Source organism: Oreochromis niloticus, linkage group LG10 (genome assembly GCF_001858045.2).
Source record: "Oreochromis niloticus isolate F11D_XX linkage group LG10, O_niloticus_UMD_NMBU, whole genome shotgun sequence".
Classification (NCBI taxonomy): Eukaryota; Metazoa; Chordata; class Actinopteri; order Cichliformes; family Cichlidae; genus Oreochromis; species Oreochromis niloticus.
The window spans coordinates 32,979,450-32,999,194 of NC_031975.2; the positions used below are offsets into that span (position 1 = coordinate 32,979,450).

Here is a 19,745-nt window from a genome sequence, read left to right on the forward strand (position 1 = left end):
CAGGTTTTATTGCAAAGTGACACGACAATAAAATGAAAAACTGCTAAATGAAAAGTAATGAATGCTTTTGATTCCACATACACAGACACATTATTCAGAGTATTTATTTAATTACATTTGATCTGGAAGAAATTAAAAAAAAGGTTAAATACAATTTCCATTTTTTAAAGTTAAAGGTTTTTATTTTGTCAGTAATGAATTTGGCTAGAAGCCAAACTTGAATTGTGTAAAATCATTTAAATGATTTCATGTAAATTCTGAATCCTGAAATCACCTTCCAAAGCTCACACGAACTGAATATTTGTGCATTGATTAAATATCAGATCTGAGCTGAGCTTCTCTCCACAGTCTCGATTCATCTTTAAGCTCAGTCACAAGCATGAATTTAATTTTAATGAATTTAAGCTAACAACCATTTAAATCGAGTAAACAGATGAACAACAGAACAAAACAACAGATTTGTTAAAAACAAATAAGTGATAAATGCAGTAAACACTGATGATCATTGATTATTGATTTCTGCTGGTGCGGAGCTGGGCTGTGACGGGCCGGTCTGGGGCAATGACTTCATGCTGATGACATCATCACTGGCTGATGATGTCACTGAACATGGTGGGGAGCTTCTGCTTCTTCATCTCGGTGGCCATTTGACACCAAACGCAGGGCAGACAGAAGGTGGAGCACAAACAGTCGGTACAGAGATTCCCCTGAAACAAACAAACGAACGAACAAACAAAGTGAGCCACACTGGCTAACGTTAGCTTAGCGGCTGCTAACTCAAACCAAACGAGCGTCTCAGCGCCACCTCGTGGTCGTACTTTGATGCCGTAGCGCTGACGCAACGACACCCTGATGGACATCGTGATGGGATGGACGCAGCCGAACACGTCCAGCAGGGGGAGACAGAGACACTGACCGAACTGTTTGGTGGTTCGACAGGCGAAGCAGGGACAGCACCAGAAGGCAAAGCAGCCTGGGAACGACAGCAGACGACAAACACAACGTCAAAAACAAACTGAATAACAACATGAAACAAAGTAACACAAAAAACTGAAAAAAAAAGCAACAAATTGCAAACTATAAATAACAAAAATAAAAACAGCATCACTTCAGTTAAATGTTTAATATTACACAACAGGAATGAATTAATTTCTTTATAATTGATTAAAAAAAAGTTCAATCATAAAATATGATTTTGTTTTCTTCTGTTTAACAAATAAACGTATTGTTTACACTTGCAGTCACTACTTAGGTTCAGACGATGTGTTTGTTTTTTAAAGATGTGAGTAAAACCAAGCCAACATCAGCTGATGTGTTAGTCTTTGGATGGATTCACGTCACACACACTGATGATAATTTGATGCTTTTTGAATGGAGTTTGGTGCAGAGCCTTAGCAGCTGTGGGACATTTTTAGGTTTAAACAGATTCAGTCTGAATGAATGAACATGTGACCTCAGCGCTCTTTATTTTCTGATGTATTTAAAACAATAAACTTATTTAAAATCAAAGGAAAACAGATGACAGCTGATGTTGTCTCTGTGAAAACTGATAAATTAAAGAACAAGTCTGTTTGTCTATGTTCAATTAGATTCTTATAATAATTCTTATGAGCTGTTAAAGCGTCAGCTGCATGCTCGTGTCCAGCTGTTAGTCTGGTCCCGAGTGTCGGTGTGGGATCAGTAAAGTCCGCTCTGATTGGATGAAGCGTGTGTGTTACTCTACATTGCTTCTTGTCATCGCAGCAGTCGCAGATCCCTGAAGCCCAATCAGCTTCCAGCGAGGAAACAAAGAGCTGCTGAGGCTGCGTCATCACCGGCTGGCTCATTGTTCACCTGACGACACACAAACACCTGGACTCAGTCACACCTGTGGCACCCGGTCGTTAGTGATCAGCTGTTTGCAGCAGACAGCTCAGTGAAGATTCCAGTTAGTGAAAGTTATAAAGGTCATTTATTAACAGATTCCATAATCATCACAAGTGTGCATTAGTACAAGTTATTCACATGGGTCACTGCCTCCCTGAGTTAGCAGGGTAAAGGTCAAAGTTCAAAGTTCATGACAGGACATGAGAAAAAGATCGAATCCTCTCCTAGAGTTAGGGTGAGGGTGAGGAGCTCCAACCTGAACCGCTGCTCCACATCGAGAGGAGCCAGTCGAGGAGGTTTGGGCTCCTGCTGGGCGTTTGAAGCACGTCGTACTGACGGAGGCCCCAGGACAGAGCCGGGATCACAGCTCCTGGCTGGTGTGAGCGAGGGAAGCCTGGGCTTAGACAGCTGCTGCCACGATCCGGACACAGGTGGCAGGAAATGAATGGATGGAAAAGTATGGCGTGGTTGGAAGAGCTGCCAGGTGAAAGAGCACGCCAGCTTGACTTAGGTTTGCAAAGCTGCACCTGAACCAAAGATCAGAGCTCAGAGAGCTGTGCATGGATGCTGCGACCCTCAATGACCTGCAGCTGTAAAGAAGAGTGGACCAAAACTCGTTCACAGAGATGTGACGCACTGATAAAGTCCCACAGAAACCAGCACTGAGACTTTATCTACAAACTGCACTGTTACAGGAATGCAGAGAGCCGCGTGAGCAACGGGAGAAACAACAACAAGAAACATCCGAGAAAGTCGGCACTAACAGCGCGACGCAGCCACAGAGGAGAGAAGATGTACAGTAGAAACAAACCTCCACGGTCCAAAGAGTCAGGTCCACTTCCTGTTATTTTGAAATGATCACGCAGCTATCACGAGTTCAAGCTTTTACTTTGATATTTTACAAACAGGAAATATGAGGTTACGTTAAACTATGTACACAATTCACACAAACAACATTAAAGTCTTATCAAATCCAAATGTTGCTGCTGAGTTTTGAGAAAACATGAAGCTTGAGGTGTAACTGAGTTCTCATCACCGTCTACACCAGGACTCGAGTGTCCTTGATCCACCACAGCTGATTTAAATGACTAAATTATCTCCTCAACATGTCCTGAAGTTCTCCAGAGGCCTGGTAATGAACGAATCATGTGATTCAGGTGTGCTGACCCAGAGTGAGAACTACAGAGAATCCCCCCCGTTTGTATCCTGTGGACGCAGTGAGGATAAATGAAAATACCAAATATTTCATCACACGCTCTACAGTCATCATCACCAAGCCAAGACTGGGATCAGTGGATGTACACAGACATGGGTAAAATAAGACAATATTTGCATGGAGTTTGGTGTGGAGTTCCACCAGCTGCTCAGGGAACAATTTAAAGGTATAACAACAACATTCATGTGAGGCAACGTGACAGGAATGTTAGATTAACTGTTTCAAACCATCAAAGAAGCAAAGAGCAGCAGACCCACAAACCAGCCAACACACACACAAACCAACAAACCCAGCTGCTGCGACTGAAACCTGAACAATAATGAGATGATATAAAAGCAGAGTGTGATCATCTTACCTGTGTGACTGATGTGGTCGCTCTGATTGGAGAGATGAAGGTTTCGGATAAACCTGATGAACGAGTTCAGGTGGGCGGGGCCTGCTGACTCACCTGCATACTTTTAGATTTAATACATAAATCTGTGGAGAGGTCTCATCTCGTTCATTTAAAATGTGTTAAAAACAAGTTTGATTATTTAGTTAAACTGGTTGAGACATTTGTAATGCAGTTTAACATAAACTGTTGCATTAGTCAGTGCTGAGTGTAACGTGTTATCATCACTCACTACGTTACTATAATCACATTCTCAGTAATGCAGTAAAGTAATGCATTTCATTACTGCAGGACGGACAGCAGAGCAGCAGTGCAGCCACACAGCTGTGCACGTGACTTTTATGTCATTGCTCAAAAGGAGCGCGATGGTAAAATGGAGAGTGCTCCAGGACAGAAGCAGCAGCACTGCTAACACAACTCATGATGTCCGATGGCTCTTCAGTCCAAGACTCTATTTTAGCATCATTTATCAATTCTGAATGTTTTGGGAAAAAGTTTTATTAAAAGCTTTGTTTGAATGCTTTTACTATGGAGAACACACCCGGACAACAGTTTCAATTCTTTTGTCCTCCAGGCCTGCAGCTCTACACTCGCTGTCTTTGGATCTGTCCCCCCCTTCCATATTTGACATAATAGTATGATCCTAGTGTGTCTTTGCATGTGATTGGCTGCACGGTGTGCCCATCAGTACAAAGCACCGCCTGCCTGCATGGGCTCTCATCAGGGCTGAGCAGCAGGTGCTGAACACTCTGCTCTCCCTGAGGAGTCTGCTGTTATGAACGACACATCAGCAGATCGCCTGTTTGCAGACATCTGCAGACAGCATGCTAATGCTAAGCTAACGCTAAGCTAGCCACACACCCAGTGATGTATGCAGACTCCAGCACAGCAGCCAGAGCCTGAACTTCACCAGGTAACAGTCAGGCTGCTGTTTCTACAGTAGAATCACCATGGCGACCGCCTCTCTGTGCTGAGAGAGGCGGTGAGTCCTCACGAGGAGTTTGTGTCGGTGCGTGTAGCCTCAGGTTTACAGTTTATTATGAGACCGTGTGTTTCGGGTCATTTTACAGAGACATGAAAGTAACAAACACACTGCATTACATTTAAGGAACAAGTAATGTGTAATAGATTACTTTATAGTCACACTGTAGTTTGAGTAAATGTAGAGTATGCAGTGGAAGGAGCTGAATATTTGTAAGACATATTTAGATTATTTTAATGCATAAAACATAATAATTTAATAAAGTATATTTTTTATATTTGTAGAGAGAGGCAGAGCCAATGTGTCAAAAACAAGAATGTTGTACTTTATATGAGATGTGCCAAAAATTATTAGTATGATTATAGTGATTAAGTCACTAACGGGCACCTTTGGGGTTATTTACCACCAGTGCACAGGTGTGTCTGTAATTGCAGTTCAGTCATTTGGCCACCAGGGGGCCACCTGGAGCAGTAAACTGACTCCATCCTCAGAGAAAATGAAGGATGAAAAACTAACAGATACAAAAACTCTGATCAAAGAAGTTCAAAAAGATTTTCAAGTATTTTATTAAATCTGAGAAAAACCTGAAATCACACCAAATCTTTCACAATAAGAGCTCATTCGTATTTACATGTTAGTCTGTTAACCACCTGCTGCCTACAGACCCTCCCACCTGAGGGAGATTTACCACCTGAAGCTCTCTGATTGGACAGAAATGAAGGCACAGCTCTGGCTCAAACTCTAGAAAGGCTGTTGTTATTTCATCTTCAGCCTCGGCAGCTGAGTGGGCGGAGCCTCAGAGCTGCAGAGGTAGTTCTCATATACGCCTTCGCTGCCGCTGATGTGGTACACGCCGTCCCCGGTGGAGCTTTCGCTGTGAAGCTGCACAGCAGACGACGTGGAGCTGAACCGGGCCGAGGTGTCGAACTGCTGAAACTTCTGAGGCCTGAGACACGAGAGCCGGGAGTCAGCTGTCAGCTGCTTTACTCTGGTTATTTATCATTATTATTAAATGTCTTCATAGTTACTTCCTGTACAGAATAAAAGACTTCCTGTGGAGAAGCTCCAGACTCATTTGTAGGATTCATTAAAGCTGCTAAACTTTCAGAGAAATTTGTAGAAACTATGTTGACTTGAAATTGGAAAATAAACTGCAGAAAAACCATCAGTGGAGCGACCGTTAAAATAACGAGCGGGCTGCAGGCGCAGCTGCATGAAGACGCTTAAAGGGTCTGAAGCTCGCTGCTCAGTTTCCGCTCATTTGAAATCGGCTGTGTGGTTTGTGGTTTTGGACACATCTGGTTTCAGTCTGAGCGCGTGTGAAGACGTTATGATGAAGGTGTATCGACAGACTGAAGGCTGAGAAATCATGAAGGTTAAAGGCTCATAGATGTCGTCCTTCAGTGCTGTCGATGATCGAGGCGCTGAACCGGGTCATTTATTCAGGAGACACAAAGAAGAAGTTCATGATCATACTCACCGTCTGCAGAGCAGCTTCAGGCCTCCTGCTGCAGAGACACAGAGGACAGAGCAGACGTGAGCTGTAGCCGACCTCATGCAACATTTTAAAACCTGTCACATTTTCATAAATCCAGTCTGTTAGTGACCCGTGCGTCTCTCCCTGCAGGTCTGCCTGCTGCACCCGCCATCTACCAACCACAGAGCTGCCGTGACACGCACACTGCGACCGAGCTTCAGCTGTGCAAGCTTCTGTCAGAACCAGAATCATTACTGATCATTACAGTTACTTTGATGGGAAGTTGGAACGTGTCATACATGGAGTCACGAGTGTTGAAACTGAACAGGATGGATGTTTATCTCTGTTGGAAGACGATCCTGGCATCAGACGAAGGTGAAAACACATCAGGCTCAGTGCAGAACTAAAACTTTGTTTTGGCTTCAGAGTTTCACACTCGCTGGATGTGAAACTTGTTTGATTAACACAACAACAGAACTGAAATGTTTTCCATCTCTGATCATCTGAAGTTACGTCAGCTGATGGATCAGAGGGCGTCACCCACAGCATTCAGTGTCGTCTTTAAATCCATCACAGCTGATCAGTAACATCAGAAACAGCAGTGGGTCAAACATGTAACACAGCTGTGGCGAGCGAGCTGCTGTTGCGGCCGTGAAGAACTCACCGACGATGAGCAGCAACACCGAACCCAGCAGCACGTAGAACATAACGCCCGTCAGAGCTCCGCCCTCCTGCTTCTGCAGACACACAAACACGCATCATAGATGTGACGGTTTAACACGTCACACGTCTGTGCAGATTAGCAACACGTGAGCAGCAGACTGCACTGAACCAAAAACAACCCGTTTATTAGAGCTGATCCAAAACAACAAAAAGGCAAAGAAACAAAATCCAGAGCAGGAACTGAGGGCAGGACTATTTATACACACACCAGGTAATCAGGACGCTCACGCTAATAACATAATCACGACTCAGATGCCAGACTACTACATCCATAATGAAATCTCTGGAACCTTCGGTGGCTCGTACCCTGGGGGGGGCGGGGCAGTAGTAGCAGTAACATCGATAACATGACAAAATTATAACCAGAACCAAAGACTGAAAGCACTGAACGCCCAAACTCAACAAATCAAAAGCATCAAATAATAAACGAGCACCAAACTCTTAGCCCGCCGTCCTCTGCCTCCGTTTTCAGCTGATATCCGGCCCCTGATGACAGGATGTGAATGGATTCAGTTTGATTTAAGGACCTTTCATTAGTACATGTGTAGTTATAGACACCCTGAAGCCACAGCTGTTTGTGCACATCACTCTGACTCTGTCCTTTGGGGACGCTCACATGGATCCTGCTGCTGGTACTCAGAGGAGAGACTTCTACAAACAGCTTCACTCTCTCCAACATTAGACACACCTGACATCAATATAACAGGTTACTCATTCTGTTTCCCACAGGATCTCTCACCTTGCTGCCGCTCGTCACACTGTGTGTCACGGTTCTGGGTCCGTTGGACCCAGTATTTTGAGTTTATTATATTTTGGTTTACTTTTGCATTATGGATTGTTTCTTATGTTTCTCTGGCACTTTGTGTTTCAGTTATCTTGGTGTTTTGGATTTTCTCATTTTTGTGGTGATGGTGGTGGTGATGATGATTATTGTTATTGAGTTCCATGTTTCTGTTTATTGGTATTTAGGATTTGTGTTCTCATGTTTTGTGTGGGTTTAGTTCCAGGTGTCATTTTCTGTCTGTCTCTCAGTGTCAGGTCTGCGTCTTGGTGTTGTGTTCTCATTTCCTGTTTTATTGTGAAGGTCCGCGTCTCATGTGAGTGTGTTCAGTTTTACCCCTGTCTCGTCTTGTTGATTATTCCCAGCTGTGTTCCCCACCTGTGTGTAATCTCCTTGTGTTTCTCTGTGTGTATTTAAGTCGCGTCTTCTGTGTTTGTAGTTGCTGGTCCGTCTGTGTATCCACCCTGCGTCATCTGTGTGTCTCCCTGCTGTCTACCGTCATCCACCTCTGCTCGCCGTCTTTCATGTTCATGCTCAGGTTCCTCCTCCGTAGTATAGTTGTTTCCAGTATAGTTTAGTTTGTCTCCGTTTGCCATGTTTTCCCTGTGTCGTGTTTTTCAATAAACCACCTTCTCACCTTTACAAAGTGCCTGCATTTGGATCCTACTTCGTTATCTCTACACGGCTCATCTCACTCGCCGTGACAGTACGGACCAGCCAGCCATGGATCCAGCGGCATTCACCTCACCCACGGAGCTTCGAGGGCTCATAACGGACTCAGCTACAAAATTAATCGATCTGTGGCTAAAGCATGAGGGAGAAGCATTTCTCTATGCTGTGGAGGACAAGCTACAACAGCTTATTTCCGGTTACCCCTGGTTATTGGACTCACTGCACCCGCTCGTACAGGATTTCTTCTTCACGAGCTTCACCTTCACCCTCCCGCCGCTACCGCTCGCCCACTCGCTTCAATGGAGGACGTGCCGTCCGACCCGCCGGACGAGGAGTTTCCCGGCCCGTCGGAGCGGTCTCCAAGGAGGAAGCGACGTTCGCGCCGCCGGCGCGGCACTCCACAGCCGGATGTCGGGACATGTAAGCAGCCGGCTGTGGTGAGTAAAAGGGACACTTTTTCTGCTGCGTCACACTCTGTGACTGTTGTTTCTGGGGCAATTTTTTGTGTTTCGACTGAGGATAACAATGATTCCTCAATCTCACCTATGGCCGCAGTTTCTAAGACTGCCTGTTCTGAACCTTCGTTCCGAGTTTATGACCGTGTCCGCTCTGTTGTCCCATCCTCACTTCCATCCCAGTTAAATGCCCGGCCCGTAACACTGCCCGCAGTTCAGTCAGCAGCCCAGCTGCCCGCAGTTCAGTCAGCAGCCCAGCTGCCCGCAGTTCAGTCAGCAGCCCAGCTGCCCGCAGTTCAGTCAGCAGCCCAGCTGCCCGCAGTTCAGTCAGCAGCCCAGCTGCCCGCAGTTCAGTCAGCAGCCCAGCTGCCCGCAGTTCAGTCAGCAGCCCAGCTGCCCGCAGTTCAGTCAGCCATTCCATCACCTGTTACGCCTCCACTCCGATCATCTCCGTCCCCTGTAGGTCAATCCTTGGCCTCGCTACCTGCTGTCCAGTGGCCGCTAGCTCAGCTGTCTGCCCACTCATTCATTCAGCCGCCATCCTCACTGTTTCATTCCGAGCAGGGAACACACTTCACCACGACATCTGCTGGTTCTCTTAAGCTGGTCACCTCAGAGACAGTTGCTCCCTCTAGGGCCTCCCCAGAGGCTGGGTGTCGCTCACCAGCTGACTCTGAACCCCTAGAGGTCAAGACGCCAGCGCCAGCAGTTTCACCAGGGAACTCACCAGAGCAGTCTCGGCTCTCAGCACCCCCTGAGAGCTCAAGTGAGTTCACCCGTCCGCCTCAGTCCTCTGCTGAGTGTATTGGGGAACACTTTCAGCCCTCTGAGGACTGCATCCCACTGTTGCTGCCTGAGTCTAGCCACTGTGCTGCTCAGTTCCAGCCAGTGTCCACACCAGCAGAGGTCTGCGTACCTGCTGCCTCAGTGTCTGTTTCCGCTGGAGGGCCCGAGTCGCTCGTCCAGCCTCAAGTTTCGTTAGCTGGGGGTTTGGGAGAACCCAGCCAGCATCCTGCCTCGTCGGCTGGAGGGCCTGAGGAGCCCGTCCAGCCTCAAGTTTCGTCTGCTGGGGGTTCGGGAGAGCCCAGCCAGCTTCAAGTTTCGTCCGCTGGGGGTTCGGGAGAGCCCAGCCAGCTTCAAGTTTCGTCTGCTGGGGGTTCGGGAGAGCCCAGCCAGCTTCAAGTTCCGTCTGCTGGGGGTTCAGGTGAACCCAGACAGCATCCTGCCTCGTCAGCTGGGGGTTCGGAGGAGCCCAGCCAGCTTCAAGTGTCGTCAGCTGGGGGTTCGGGAGAGCCCAGCCAGCTTCAAGTTCCGTCTGCTGGGGGTTCAGGTGAACCCAGACAGCATCCTGCCTCGTCGGCTGGGGGTTCGGGAGAACCCAGCCAGCCTCAAGTGTCGTCTGCTGGGGGTTCGGAGGAACCCAGCCAGCCTCAAGTGTCGTCAGCTGGAGGGCCCGAGGAGCCCGTCCAGCCTTATGCCACGTCTGCTGGAGGGTCCGAGGGGCCCGTTCAGCCTCCTGTCTCCGCTGGAGGGTCCGAGGGGCCCGTTCAGCCTCCTGTGTCGTCTGCTGGAGGGTCCGAGGGGCCCGTTCAGCCTCCTGTGTCGTCTGCTGGAGGGCCCGAGTCGCCTGTCCAGCCTCCTGTGTCGTCAGCTGGTGGGCCGGAGTCGCCCGTCCAGGCTCCTGTGTCGTCTGCTGAAGGGCCCGAGTCGCCCGTCCAGCCTCCTGTGTCGTCAGCTGGTGGGTCCGAGGAGCCCGTCCAGCACCACACCTCGTTAGCTGAGGGTCCTGGAGGACCCAGACAGCACATCCTCTCGTCTGCTGGCGGTCCGGGGAGGGCTGTTCAGCCATCACCGGCTAAATCATCCCCCGCGACATCTACATCTCCGCCTGCAGCATCATCATCTCCGCCTGCAGCCGCAGCATTATCATCTCCGCCTGCAGCCGCAGCTTCATCATCTCCGCCTGCAGCCGCAGCTTCATCATCTCCGCCTGCAGCCGCAGCTTCATCATCTCCGCCTGCAGCCGCAGCTTCATCCGCAGCCGCAGCTTCATCCGCAGCCGCAGCTTCATCCACGCCTGCAGCCGTCCCGCTGCCGTCAGGTTCCGCAGCCATCCCGCTGCCGTCAGGTTCCGCAGCCGTCCCGCTGCCGTCAGGTTCCGCAGCCGTCCCGCTGCCGTCAGGTTCCGCAGCCGTCCCGCTGCCGTCAGGTCCGGCCCCGTGTCTTCATCCACGCCTGCAGCATCATCGCCTGCAGCCGTCTCGCTGCCGTCAGGTTCCGCAGCCGTCTCGCTGCCGTCAGGTTCCGCAGCCGTCTCGCTGCCGTCAGGTTCCGCAGCCGTCTCGCTGCCGTCAGGTTCCGCAGCCGTCTCGCTGCCGTCAGGTTCCGCAGCCGCTCCGCCGTCGCCTGGTCCTGCCTCGTCGGCTTCGTCCACGCCTTCGTCCTCGCCAGGTCCGGCTTCGTCCACGCCTTCGTCCACGCCAGGTCCGGCTTCGTCCACGCCTTCGTCCACGCCTGGCCCGGCTTCGTCCACGCCTTCGTCCACGCCTGGCCCGGCTTCATCTGGTCCTGACTTGTCCACGTCTGGCCCTGCCTCGTCTGGTCCTGCGGTTGCTACACCGTCATGGGACCCAGCTCGTCCTGTTCCGCCTCCCCTCTGCCGGCCGTTTTCCAGGCCTCTAAGTTGGCGTCATGGCCGTCGAGGTCGGCCTCCGGAGGGAGATCGTCGCCGCTGCTGGCATTGCAGCCGACCTCCGGATCTGCTCAGTGGCCGCCGTTGCCGTGTGCACGGTCGGCCTCCGGAACTGTTTGCCCGTGGCCGCCACTGCCTTCCAAGTGGCCGGCCTCCTGAAGGGTTTTGCCCGCACCGCCGCCATTGCCGTGTGCACGGTCGGCCCCCAGAACTGTTTTCCCGTCGCCGCCATTGCCGTCCGCACGGCCGGCCCCCTGACCTGTTTGGCTCCTGTGTGGCCGACCCCGGGTCGACCTCCTGAACTGTTTATGGACTCTTGTTGAGCTTTGGTTTTTGTATTTTCCTGTGCTTTGGGACTGTTTTCTTGTGTTTTTGAACTGTTGTGCTCCTTGTTTTTTGTTTCGGACCCTCCGTCCTTGACCCCCTCCGCCCGCCCTGGTCTGGTGCTCGGTTTTGTTGTTCTGTTTTTTTGTTTGGGGCTGTCGGGAGCCACCCCTTAGAGGGGGGGTACTGTCACGGTTCTGGGTCCGTTGGACCCAGTATTTTGAGTTTATTATATTTTGGTTTACTTTTGCATTATGGATTGTTTCTTATGTTTCTCTGGCACTTTGTGTTTCAGTTATCTTGGTGTTTTGGATTTTCTCATTTTTGTGGTGATGGTGGTGGTGATGATGATTATTGTTATTGAGTTCCATGTTTCTGTTTATTGGTATTTAGGATTTGTGTTCTCATGTTTTGTGTGGGTTTAGTTCCAGGTGTCATTTTCTGTCTGTCTCTCAGTGTCAGGTCTGCGTCTTGGTGTTGTGTTCTCATTTCCTGTTTTATTGTGAAGGTCCGCGTCTCATGTGAGTGTGTTCAGTTTTACCCCTGTCTCGTCTTGTTGATTATTCCCAGCTGTGTTCCCCACCTGTGTGTAATCTCCTTGTGTTTCTCTGTGTGTATTTAAGTCGCGTCTTCTGTGTTTGTAGTTGCTGGTCCGTCTGTGTATCCACCCTGCGTCATCTGTGTGTCTCCCTGCTGTCTACCGTCATCCACCTCTGCTCGCCGTCTTTCATGTTCATGCTCAGGTTCCTCCTCCGTAGTATAGTTGTTTCCAGTATAGTTTAGTTTGTCTCCGTTTGCCATGTTTTCCCTGTGTCGTGTTTTTCAATAAACCACCTTCTCACCTTTACAAAGTGCCTGCATTTGGATCCTACTTCGTTATCTCTACACGGCTCATCTCACTCGCCGTGACACTGTGGGAGGAAGTCAGGAGGCTTTCTGTGGAGGTCAGGTGACCTGCAGGATGAGGAAGTGAAAGCAGATGCTTTAAAGGGAGTTTCAGCAGCAGCCCGACACTTTAACCTGCTGATGCTGTATCGCAGACACACTGGCAGCCTGATGTCACAGCATCACTGGGACCATCATCACGTGACGACTAATAAAGTTTACTCCACAGAAATGCTGTCGTTTGTTTGTGTGTCACTGACCAAAGATCAAGAATAAGGAGGAAATGATGGGTTTAAGCTGAAAGACCTGGTTTCATGTGCAGATTTGTTGTGAGCCGGACGAGTGTGCAGCGTGTTATAAACTACAAACAGCTTTGAATCGGTCACCTTCAGTCTGAGAGGCCGCGGTGGTCTTTGTCGTCGAGGCCGTTGACGTGTGAATTTGTGGAGCTGAAACAGACCGTTGTGCAGACACGAACTCGTCACAATCATGAATATAAAAGTTCAGGCAGACAGTTTAAAGTCTGAGAATCAAATGGAGCGAGTGGATTCTGCTGTTTTCTCCTCACAGCTGCAGACTCACCCGGGACAACAGTCAGATCGATGTAAAGCTTCTCGTCGTTGAACGGCCCGGGTATCTCCACCCTGCAGCCGTATCGTCCAGCGTCTCCCTCTGTCAGGCTCTTTATGGTCAGAGAGACGTCTCCGTCCTCCAGTCGGCCCAGCAGCTGATACCTGCTGGAAGCTCTGGTTAACACTTTGTCTCCATCTGTGGAGATCAGCTGATTGGAGCACTTGTTGATCGGTATTTCTCCTCGCTGCCAGCACACTTCCACAGCGCCGTGATATTTCCTGTCATACTTACAGGGCAGAGTGACGTCCTGACCTGTGTGACCTTTGACCCTGCTGCTGTCACATTCACAGACTGGAAACAGAAACACAGGAAAACTTTGTTACATCAGATCCAAACTGCTCAGGGCTCAGATCAGGTCAGCGTCTCGTCATCTTCACTGGTTTCACTGGTTCCAGTAAACTCAGCTGTGCAGCCTGGGCCATCTCACACAGCATTACAAAGTCTCAGCATCATCGGCCGTGTTTGTCCTGACAGACACATCAACAGGTGAGACTCACGCTCGGCCCTTCACACGTTTCTATAAAAGCATTTTCATTCAGACTGAGCTCGAGCGCTCTGCAGACAGAGTCACGTAACCAGCGCTCCTCTGTGGTGCCAGCGCCACTGTCAGCTGACCTACACATTACAGAACAGAGACCAACACGAGAACAGAAAGCAGCACAGACCTGATGGCTCTGCTTTAATGCTCTTAGTAGCGACTGAGAGACAGGAAGCTGCTCACAGTCAGAGACACTTAGAGATCTGCTCATCTGGATTTAAGGTTTTACAGACAAAACTGAAGCAGAGGAAAGACACACACACACACACACACACACACACACACAGACGCACACACACACACACACACACACACAGCAGTTACCTGTGAGCAGAGCGAGCAGCAGCGTGAGCTTCATGACGGAGCTGAATGAGTCTCAGAGCAGCTCCAACAGCTGCTGACGGCCACCACAGCTGCACACTGCAAGAAATGAAGTGACGTGTAAAAACCAGCACCACACGCTGCTGCGACAGGAACATCCTACACACACACACAGCAGGCAGGGACCAATCAGAGAGCAGCTCTCTGTTTACGCACACACAATGATGTCACGAAAGTACATTTTAAAAAAGGGCTCTGCAAACATGGCCAATCACGTTCATTCTGATGATCTGCAGAATAATTTGGACACAAAACAAAAACCTGCAGACGTCACTGCACAGACAGTGTGGACCCTCTGTGGGATCTGATCTTTGAATAACCGCACACCACACTGTGGTTTGTTTACTTCCACAGCACGTCTGGTAGAATCAACAGCAGAGAGCAGTCATAGCTCAGGTCTGAGAACAGAAGACAACTTCCACAAACCAAAGCACCAATGAAACGAGAAGTAACACAGGCTGACCGAGAATAGCCTGATTTTCATTTTAATACATAAAAATATTAATTTCACAGTACTCGATACAGTTATAGATCCAGAGGGCAGATTCTTAATCATTAAACTATCTATACTTGATAAAACGCTAAGTATTTTAAGTGTATATGGTCCAAATGTTGATGATCCCTCATTCTTTCACGGTTTTTTCAGTGCACTCTCTGAACACTTAGATGGCACACTTGTTCTTGGAGGCGACCTCAACCTTGGACTAAATGAAGAAATGGATAGGCTCAATACAGCAGGAACTCAGCGTAATTGGCAGTCCACAAATATAATCAAACAGTATATGAGTGACTTTGGTCTTTGCGATGCATGGCGCTCCCTTCACCCCACCAGTAAGGAATATACTTTTTCTCACATGTTCATCACTCCTACTCTCGTCTGGATTATTTTTTGGTCAGCAGCTCACTGCTGAGTGACATTTCAGACACTGAGATTCACCCTATAGCTGTCAGCGATCATGCTCCTGTATCTTTAACACTAATGCACAAGAATAATACTACGCCAAGTAAAAACTGGAGATTTAATACTTCACTGCTTAAAGATGAAGACTTTATTAAATATTTTAAAAAAGAATGGACTCTATATTTAGACTATAATGATAGCTAAAAATAAATAAAGAAAAAACAACTATATGTGCTGTTCAAGATTCATCTGGGAACACAATATATGACCAGAAACAAATAAACAACATTTTCAGGGATTTCTATAAAACGTTGTATTCACCACAAATAAACCCATCTAAAAAGGAAATTGATCAGTTTTTAGACAACATAACTCTTCCAAAATTAATAGACAAGCAATGGCACTGGATTCGCCACTGACATCAGGTGAACTCCAGGAAGCCCTGATAAGTATGCCCAATAATAAGGCTCCAGGTCCAGACGGCTTTACAGCAGAATTCTACAAAGAATTCTGGACGATTCTGGCACCAGTTTTTTACAGAACGTTGTTGGAAATCAAAGAAAATGGCAGACTTCCATCAAATATGAATTCTGCAAACATTAATCTCCTGCTAAAACCAGGCAAAGACCCTGTATATCCCTCAAGGTCAAAGGAATTTGATGTTTCACCTCTCCTCCGAAAAGCTTCTCGGATGAGAGGTGAAACGTCTTCAAGCAACTTAAAGAAGTCCAGACGCTTTTCTTTGCCAATTCCTTTGACTACGATGACCTGGATGACTGACAACCTTCACAGACAGATATTTCCCTCAAGCTATCGTCCAATATCCCTTATAAATGTAGACCTCAAAATAATCTGCAAAGCTCTCTCGAAGAGACTAGAGAAAATAACCCCCCTCTTAATTCATCCTGACCAAACTGGTTTCATAAAAGGTCGGCACTCATCAACAAATACACGTAGAAAAAGCGTTTGACAGAGTTAACTGGAAATTTCTATTTGCAACTTTACACAAATTTGGTTTTGGATCTTCTTTCATTAACTGGTTAAAAATATTATATAATTCCCCAACAGCTTGTGTCAAAACAAATGACCAGACATCCTCCAGCTTCTGTCTCCTGAGGGGCACCAGGCAGGGATGCCCACTCTCCCCTTCACTGTTTGCAATTTTTATTGAACTACTAGCAGCAGCATTTAGACAGAATACAGGAATTAAGGGCATAAAATGCAAGAACGTGGAACATAAAATCAGCCTTTATGCGGATGATGTGTTACTCTTTCTCCAAAATTCACAAACCAATATCTCTGGGGTGATTGAATTGATAAACTCTTTTGCAAGAATATCAGATTACTCAATCAACTGGTCAAAATCTACAGTCCTCCCGATTAATTGCTCCTTCCATAATTCTTCTTCTACTCCACTGCAATCGGGAAAGTAGCTAAAATTTTCTGTTAGCATGCTAGCTGAGCGATGCTACTGTGAACCGAGGAGCTATTGTCTTGATGTGAGCTTCTACTCAGGGTTTTTTCTTCCAGTTCAGAGCAGAAATGTTTTTGTTAAGAAACTGGCTGTTGTTTTTTACCACACAATTTTAATTATAAGCTAGATATATTTCTACTAATGAAATTAGTTTGCTAACAGCAACAGGGATGAGTCAGTGAGTCAGTTGGGCTTGTGAATCATGATTCACGAGTCAGTAAAATGATTCTCGAGTATTGAACGATTCGTTCATGATTCGCGCATCACTAGTAACTGTTGTGGCTTCAATACTTATGAAGAAATTGCCTCGGAGTTGTCATACAGTTTCCTTTATTCAGTACATAAGGATCAGCACATCCACGTAACTGTCAACTGCTAAGGTAGCACACGCACATACAGCCGGCGTACCTGTGTACTTCCGGTGATTTCAAAATAAGAGTTCGAACATTACATCTCCCTTTAACAAACAAAAACACTTCTCTGGTAGTGAGACTATAATAACAAGATGTAAACAATATACTTCTAGGTTGCAATATGCTATGCTGCTGTATATGTATTTTAAACAATTTTTTATTTAAACATTTCAACACTTCTTAAGGTCTCAGGGCATTTCAACAGCTTTTCAAACTTTGACTTGGTTTACAAATCAAGAACCTGCCTTGGCTTGATGGCACGGCCGAATCTGGTGCGAGGGCAGGGTTCAGTCATTGTAGTTGGAGGAGTGTGGTGGGGAGACCTGGTCTCTGGAACAATGTCTTGGGTGGTTTGCGTGTCGTCACAGATGTCAGTTTGTGTGGGAGTGCGTGGCGAGGTGCCCTGGGCGCTGATGAGGTGTTGGCGATTGCGTCTCAGGAGTTGACCATCACCTGTTTTGATGTGATAGCTTCGTGCGGTCTCTGCCGGTTTAAGGATAGTAGCTGGCTGCCATGTCCCATCTTCTTGCTGGTAGCGTGTTGGTGCTCCAGTCCGCGGTGTCGGCAGGGGTCGGGCGGATGTGTCATAATGTCTTTTCTGACAGAGTTGACATTCCTCCCGTCTTTCTTGCACAAGGCTTTGTGGGGTGACCTGAGGGCGCAGCTGTGTAGTTGTTGAGGGCAAAATGGAGCGCAATCTACGGCTCATGAGGATTTGGGCTGGGGATTTAAGTCCATCAACAGGTGTGTTCCTGTACTCCAGCAAGCTCAAGTAGGGATCCATCTTGTCCTGTTTTGCTTTTGTCAGAATACGTTGTGCAGTTTGGACGGTCTTTTCATCTAAGCCGTTGCTCTGGGGTAACATAGGCTTGATGTAATATGCTGGAATCCCCAGTGCTCTGCAAAACGTCTGAACTCTTGTGAGTTGTAACATGGCCCGCTGTCACTTATGACTTCCTTCGGAATGCCGTGTCTGGAGAATGTGGTTTTCATCTCGTGAATCACAGCTGCCGTGGTGTTTGGCAGGCCCTGGAGTTCAAAGTATCTGCTTAAGTAGTCACAAATGACAATGTAGTTTTCAGAGTTCTTTGGGATTTTTTGAGACAGCATGGGCTCTTTTTGGTTCGAGCTGCGATGCGTTTGGCAAATGTCACATTTCATAACTGGCTGTTCAATCTGTTTGTTCATGCCTGGCCAGAACATTCTGTCTCGTGCCCTGTGTTTGCTCTTTTCGACTCCAAAATGTCCCGTGTGTATTCTTGCAGGATCTCTTTTCTCAGTGAGTGCGGAATTATTATTCTTCCGCCTTTCAGGAGAAGTCCATCGGCCTCAGTGATTTCATCGCGATGGTTCCCGTACTCACTGACAAGTCCTGGACACTTTTTGCGTGTCTCTGGCCAGCCTGACCGGATGATGCGTTCGAGGGTAGAGAGTTGTTCGTCTTGGGCTGTGGCAGTTTTGATACAGTCCAGTTTCTCTGTGCTCACTGGTGCTGTCTGGATGATTGTGTGTACTTGTGTTTCCATTTCCTCACTTAGTGAGCTGTCACTGTCGTCTATTGACTTTCTTGATAGTGTGTCGGCTACTGGGATCTCTTTTCCAGGCCTGTGGACAAGTGTTATGCTGTACTTCTGAAGAGCAAGCAGCATACGTTGTAGTCAGGGCGGTGCCAAGGCTAGTGGTTTGCGTAGTATACTTTCCAGTGGCTTGTGATCCTACTCAGCTGTAATATGACGTCCGTAAATGTAGTCATGAAATCTTTTACAGCCATAGAGGACGGCATAGAGTTCTTTCTCAGGAGTTACTCACTCTGACACCATGTTGTGGCTTCAATACTTATGAAGAAATTGCATCAGAGTTGTCATACAGTTTCCTTTATTCAGTACATAAGGATCAGCGCATCCACGTAACTGTCAACTGCTAAGGTAGCACACGCACATACAGCCGGCGTACCTGTGTACTTCCGGTGATTTCAAAATAAGAGTTCGAACATTACAGTAACTGCTCACTTTTCTATTTCAAACAATCAACAGAAAATTTCACAGAGAGATTTTTATATTAGGTTTTTAAAGCGGTGGGTTAATGTTTAAGTAACATGAGCCGAGAGGCAGCAGCAAGCTAGACTAACACTAGCTAGCTAGCATGTTCATAAACCTGGTGCTAAACTGAGAAAGTTTGAATAAGAGTCAACATTTAGTCTCTAAATCAGAGTATCACGAACAGAATCACAGCAATGAGCTGAAACTTCTCCAGGTTTGCTCAGAATATTCCAGAAAAATCTGTGAGCCCCATGAACAGGCGGACTGATCTGTGCGAGGGAGGAGGAAGGTAGTGACGTGGCATTCTCAAACCATATTGTTTTATCCTTCCACCGAAGGAAGGCTGCTTTTTGTCTGTTTCTCTGCAAAATCATTCAATAATTAAATAATTAAAATAAAATGAGCTTTTCATCTGGTTTTATTTACATTTTGCAGGTTTTTGTATGACCTAAGATTCAGTCTCTCAAACTACTTTTTTGTTTTTGTCTAAAAACAAAACGAATGTTTTAAAAGTCCAACAGTAATATAAACTGTCAGATATAGGAAGCTAAAAGCTCAGGTAAAGCAGTCTACCTACGAGCTGTAACCTAGTACAGTATAGAGTAAATGTACTTAGTTACCTTCCACCATTGAAAAGCTAAATTTCCAGCTTACTTAGTTCTTCTAATTTAAGCAACTCAAGTTTAGTCTACTTAATTTTTTTTTAACTAAGCACAAGTTCGTTATTGATGTAAACAGCAGTGCAGGTAGACTCACAGCACAGGTGAGGGTGGGTTAAAGCAACACAGGTAAGGCTGCTGAGCCTCAGCTCTAAACAGGTAAACAAGCTTCAGCTCATCCTTACACGACCGCCACGTGTCACAGTCAGGAGGACGTGCTGAGCCAACCAGAGGAGAGGAGAG

The 19,745-nt window shown here is 47.3% G+C and overlaps 2 protein-coding genes and 1 long non-coding RNA gene across 6 annotated transcripts; 1 reads left to right on the forward strand and 2 right to left on the reverse strand.

Annotated features, from left to right (window-relative positions):
• Nucleotides 1–160: 160 nt before the first annotated feature.
• On the reverse strand, nt 161–3,570 carry LOC100697831 (cornifelin homolog B). 4 transcript variants are annotated; one of them, XM_003457020.4, is made up of 4 exons: nt 3,438–3,570; nt 1,724–1,833; nt 819–973; nt 161–707 (listed from the first exon to the last, which is right to left on the reverse strand). In XM_003457020.4, exons 2-4 carry the CDS (start codon nt 1,824–1,826, stop codon nt 585–587), a joined length of 381 nt encoding a protein of 126 aa, XP_003457068.1. In that variant the 5' UTR covers nt 1,827–1,833; nt 3,438–3,570; the 3' UTR covers nt 161–584. The 4 variants fall into 4 exon arrangements, with proteins under 4 accessions (XP_003457068.1, XP_005461842.1, XP_005461840.1 ...); XM_005461785.3 differs by having other exon boundaries at nt 806–973; XM_005461783.4 differs by lacking the exon at nt 3,438–3,570 and adding an exon at nt 2,678–2,913.
• A 152-nt stretch (nt 3,571–3,722) lies between these two features.
• On the forward strand, nt 3,723–7,418 carry LOC102081225 (uncharacterized). The gene is made up of 3 exons (XR_267467.4): nt 3,723–4,386; nt 6,083–6,307; nt 7,385–7,418. It is a non-coding gene; the product is annotated as an uncharacterized LOC102081225 (long non-coding RNA).
• Nucleotides 4,998–14,055, reverse strand: LOC100693296 (hepatitis A virus cellular receptor 1 homolog). The gene is made up of 8 exons (XM_005461786.4): nt 13,960–14,055; nt 13,047–13,388; nt 12,851–12,913; nt 12,496–12,533; nt 7,395–7,418; nt 6,597–6,669; nt 5,936–5,963; nt 4,998–5,401 (listed from the first exon to the last, which is right to left on the reverse strand). Exons 1-8 carry the CDS (start codon nt 13,991–13,993, stop codon nt 5,212–5,214), a joined length of 792 nt encoding a protein of 263 aa, XP_005461843.1. The 5' UTR covers nt 13,994–14,055; the 3' UTR covers nt 4,998–5,211.
• Nucleotides 14,056–19,745: the final 5,690 nt, after the last annotated feature.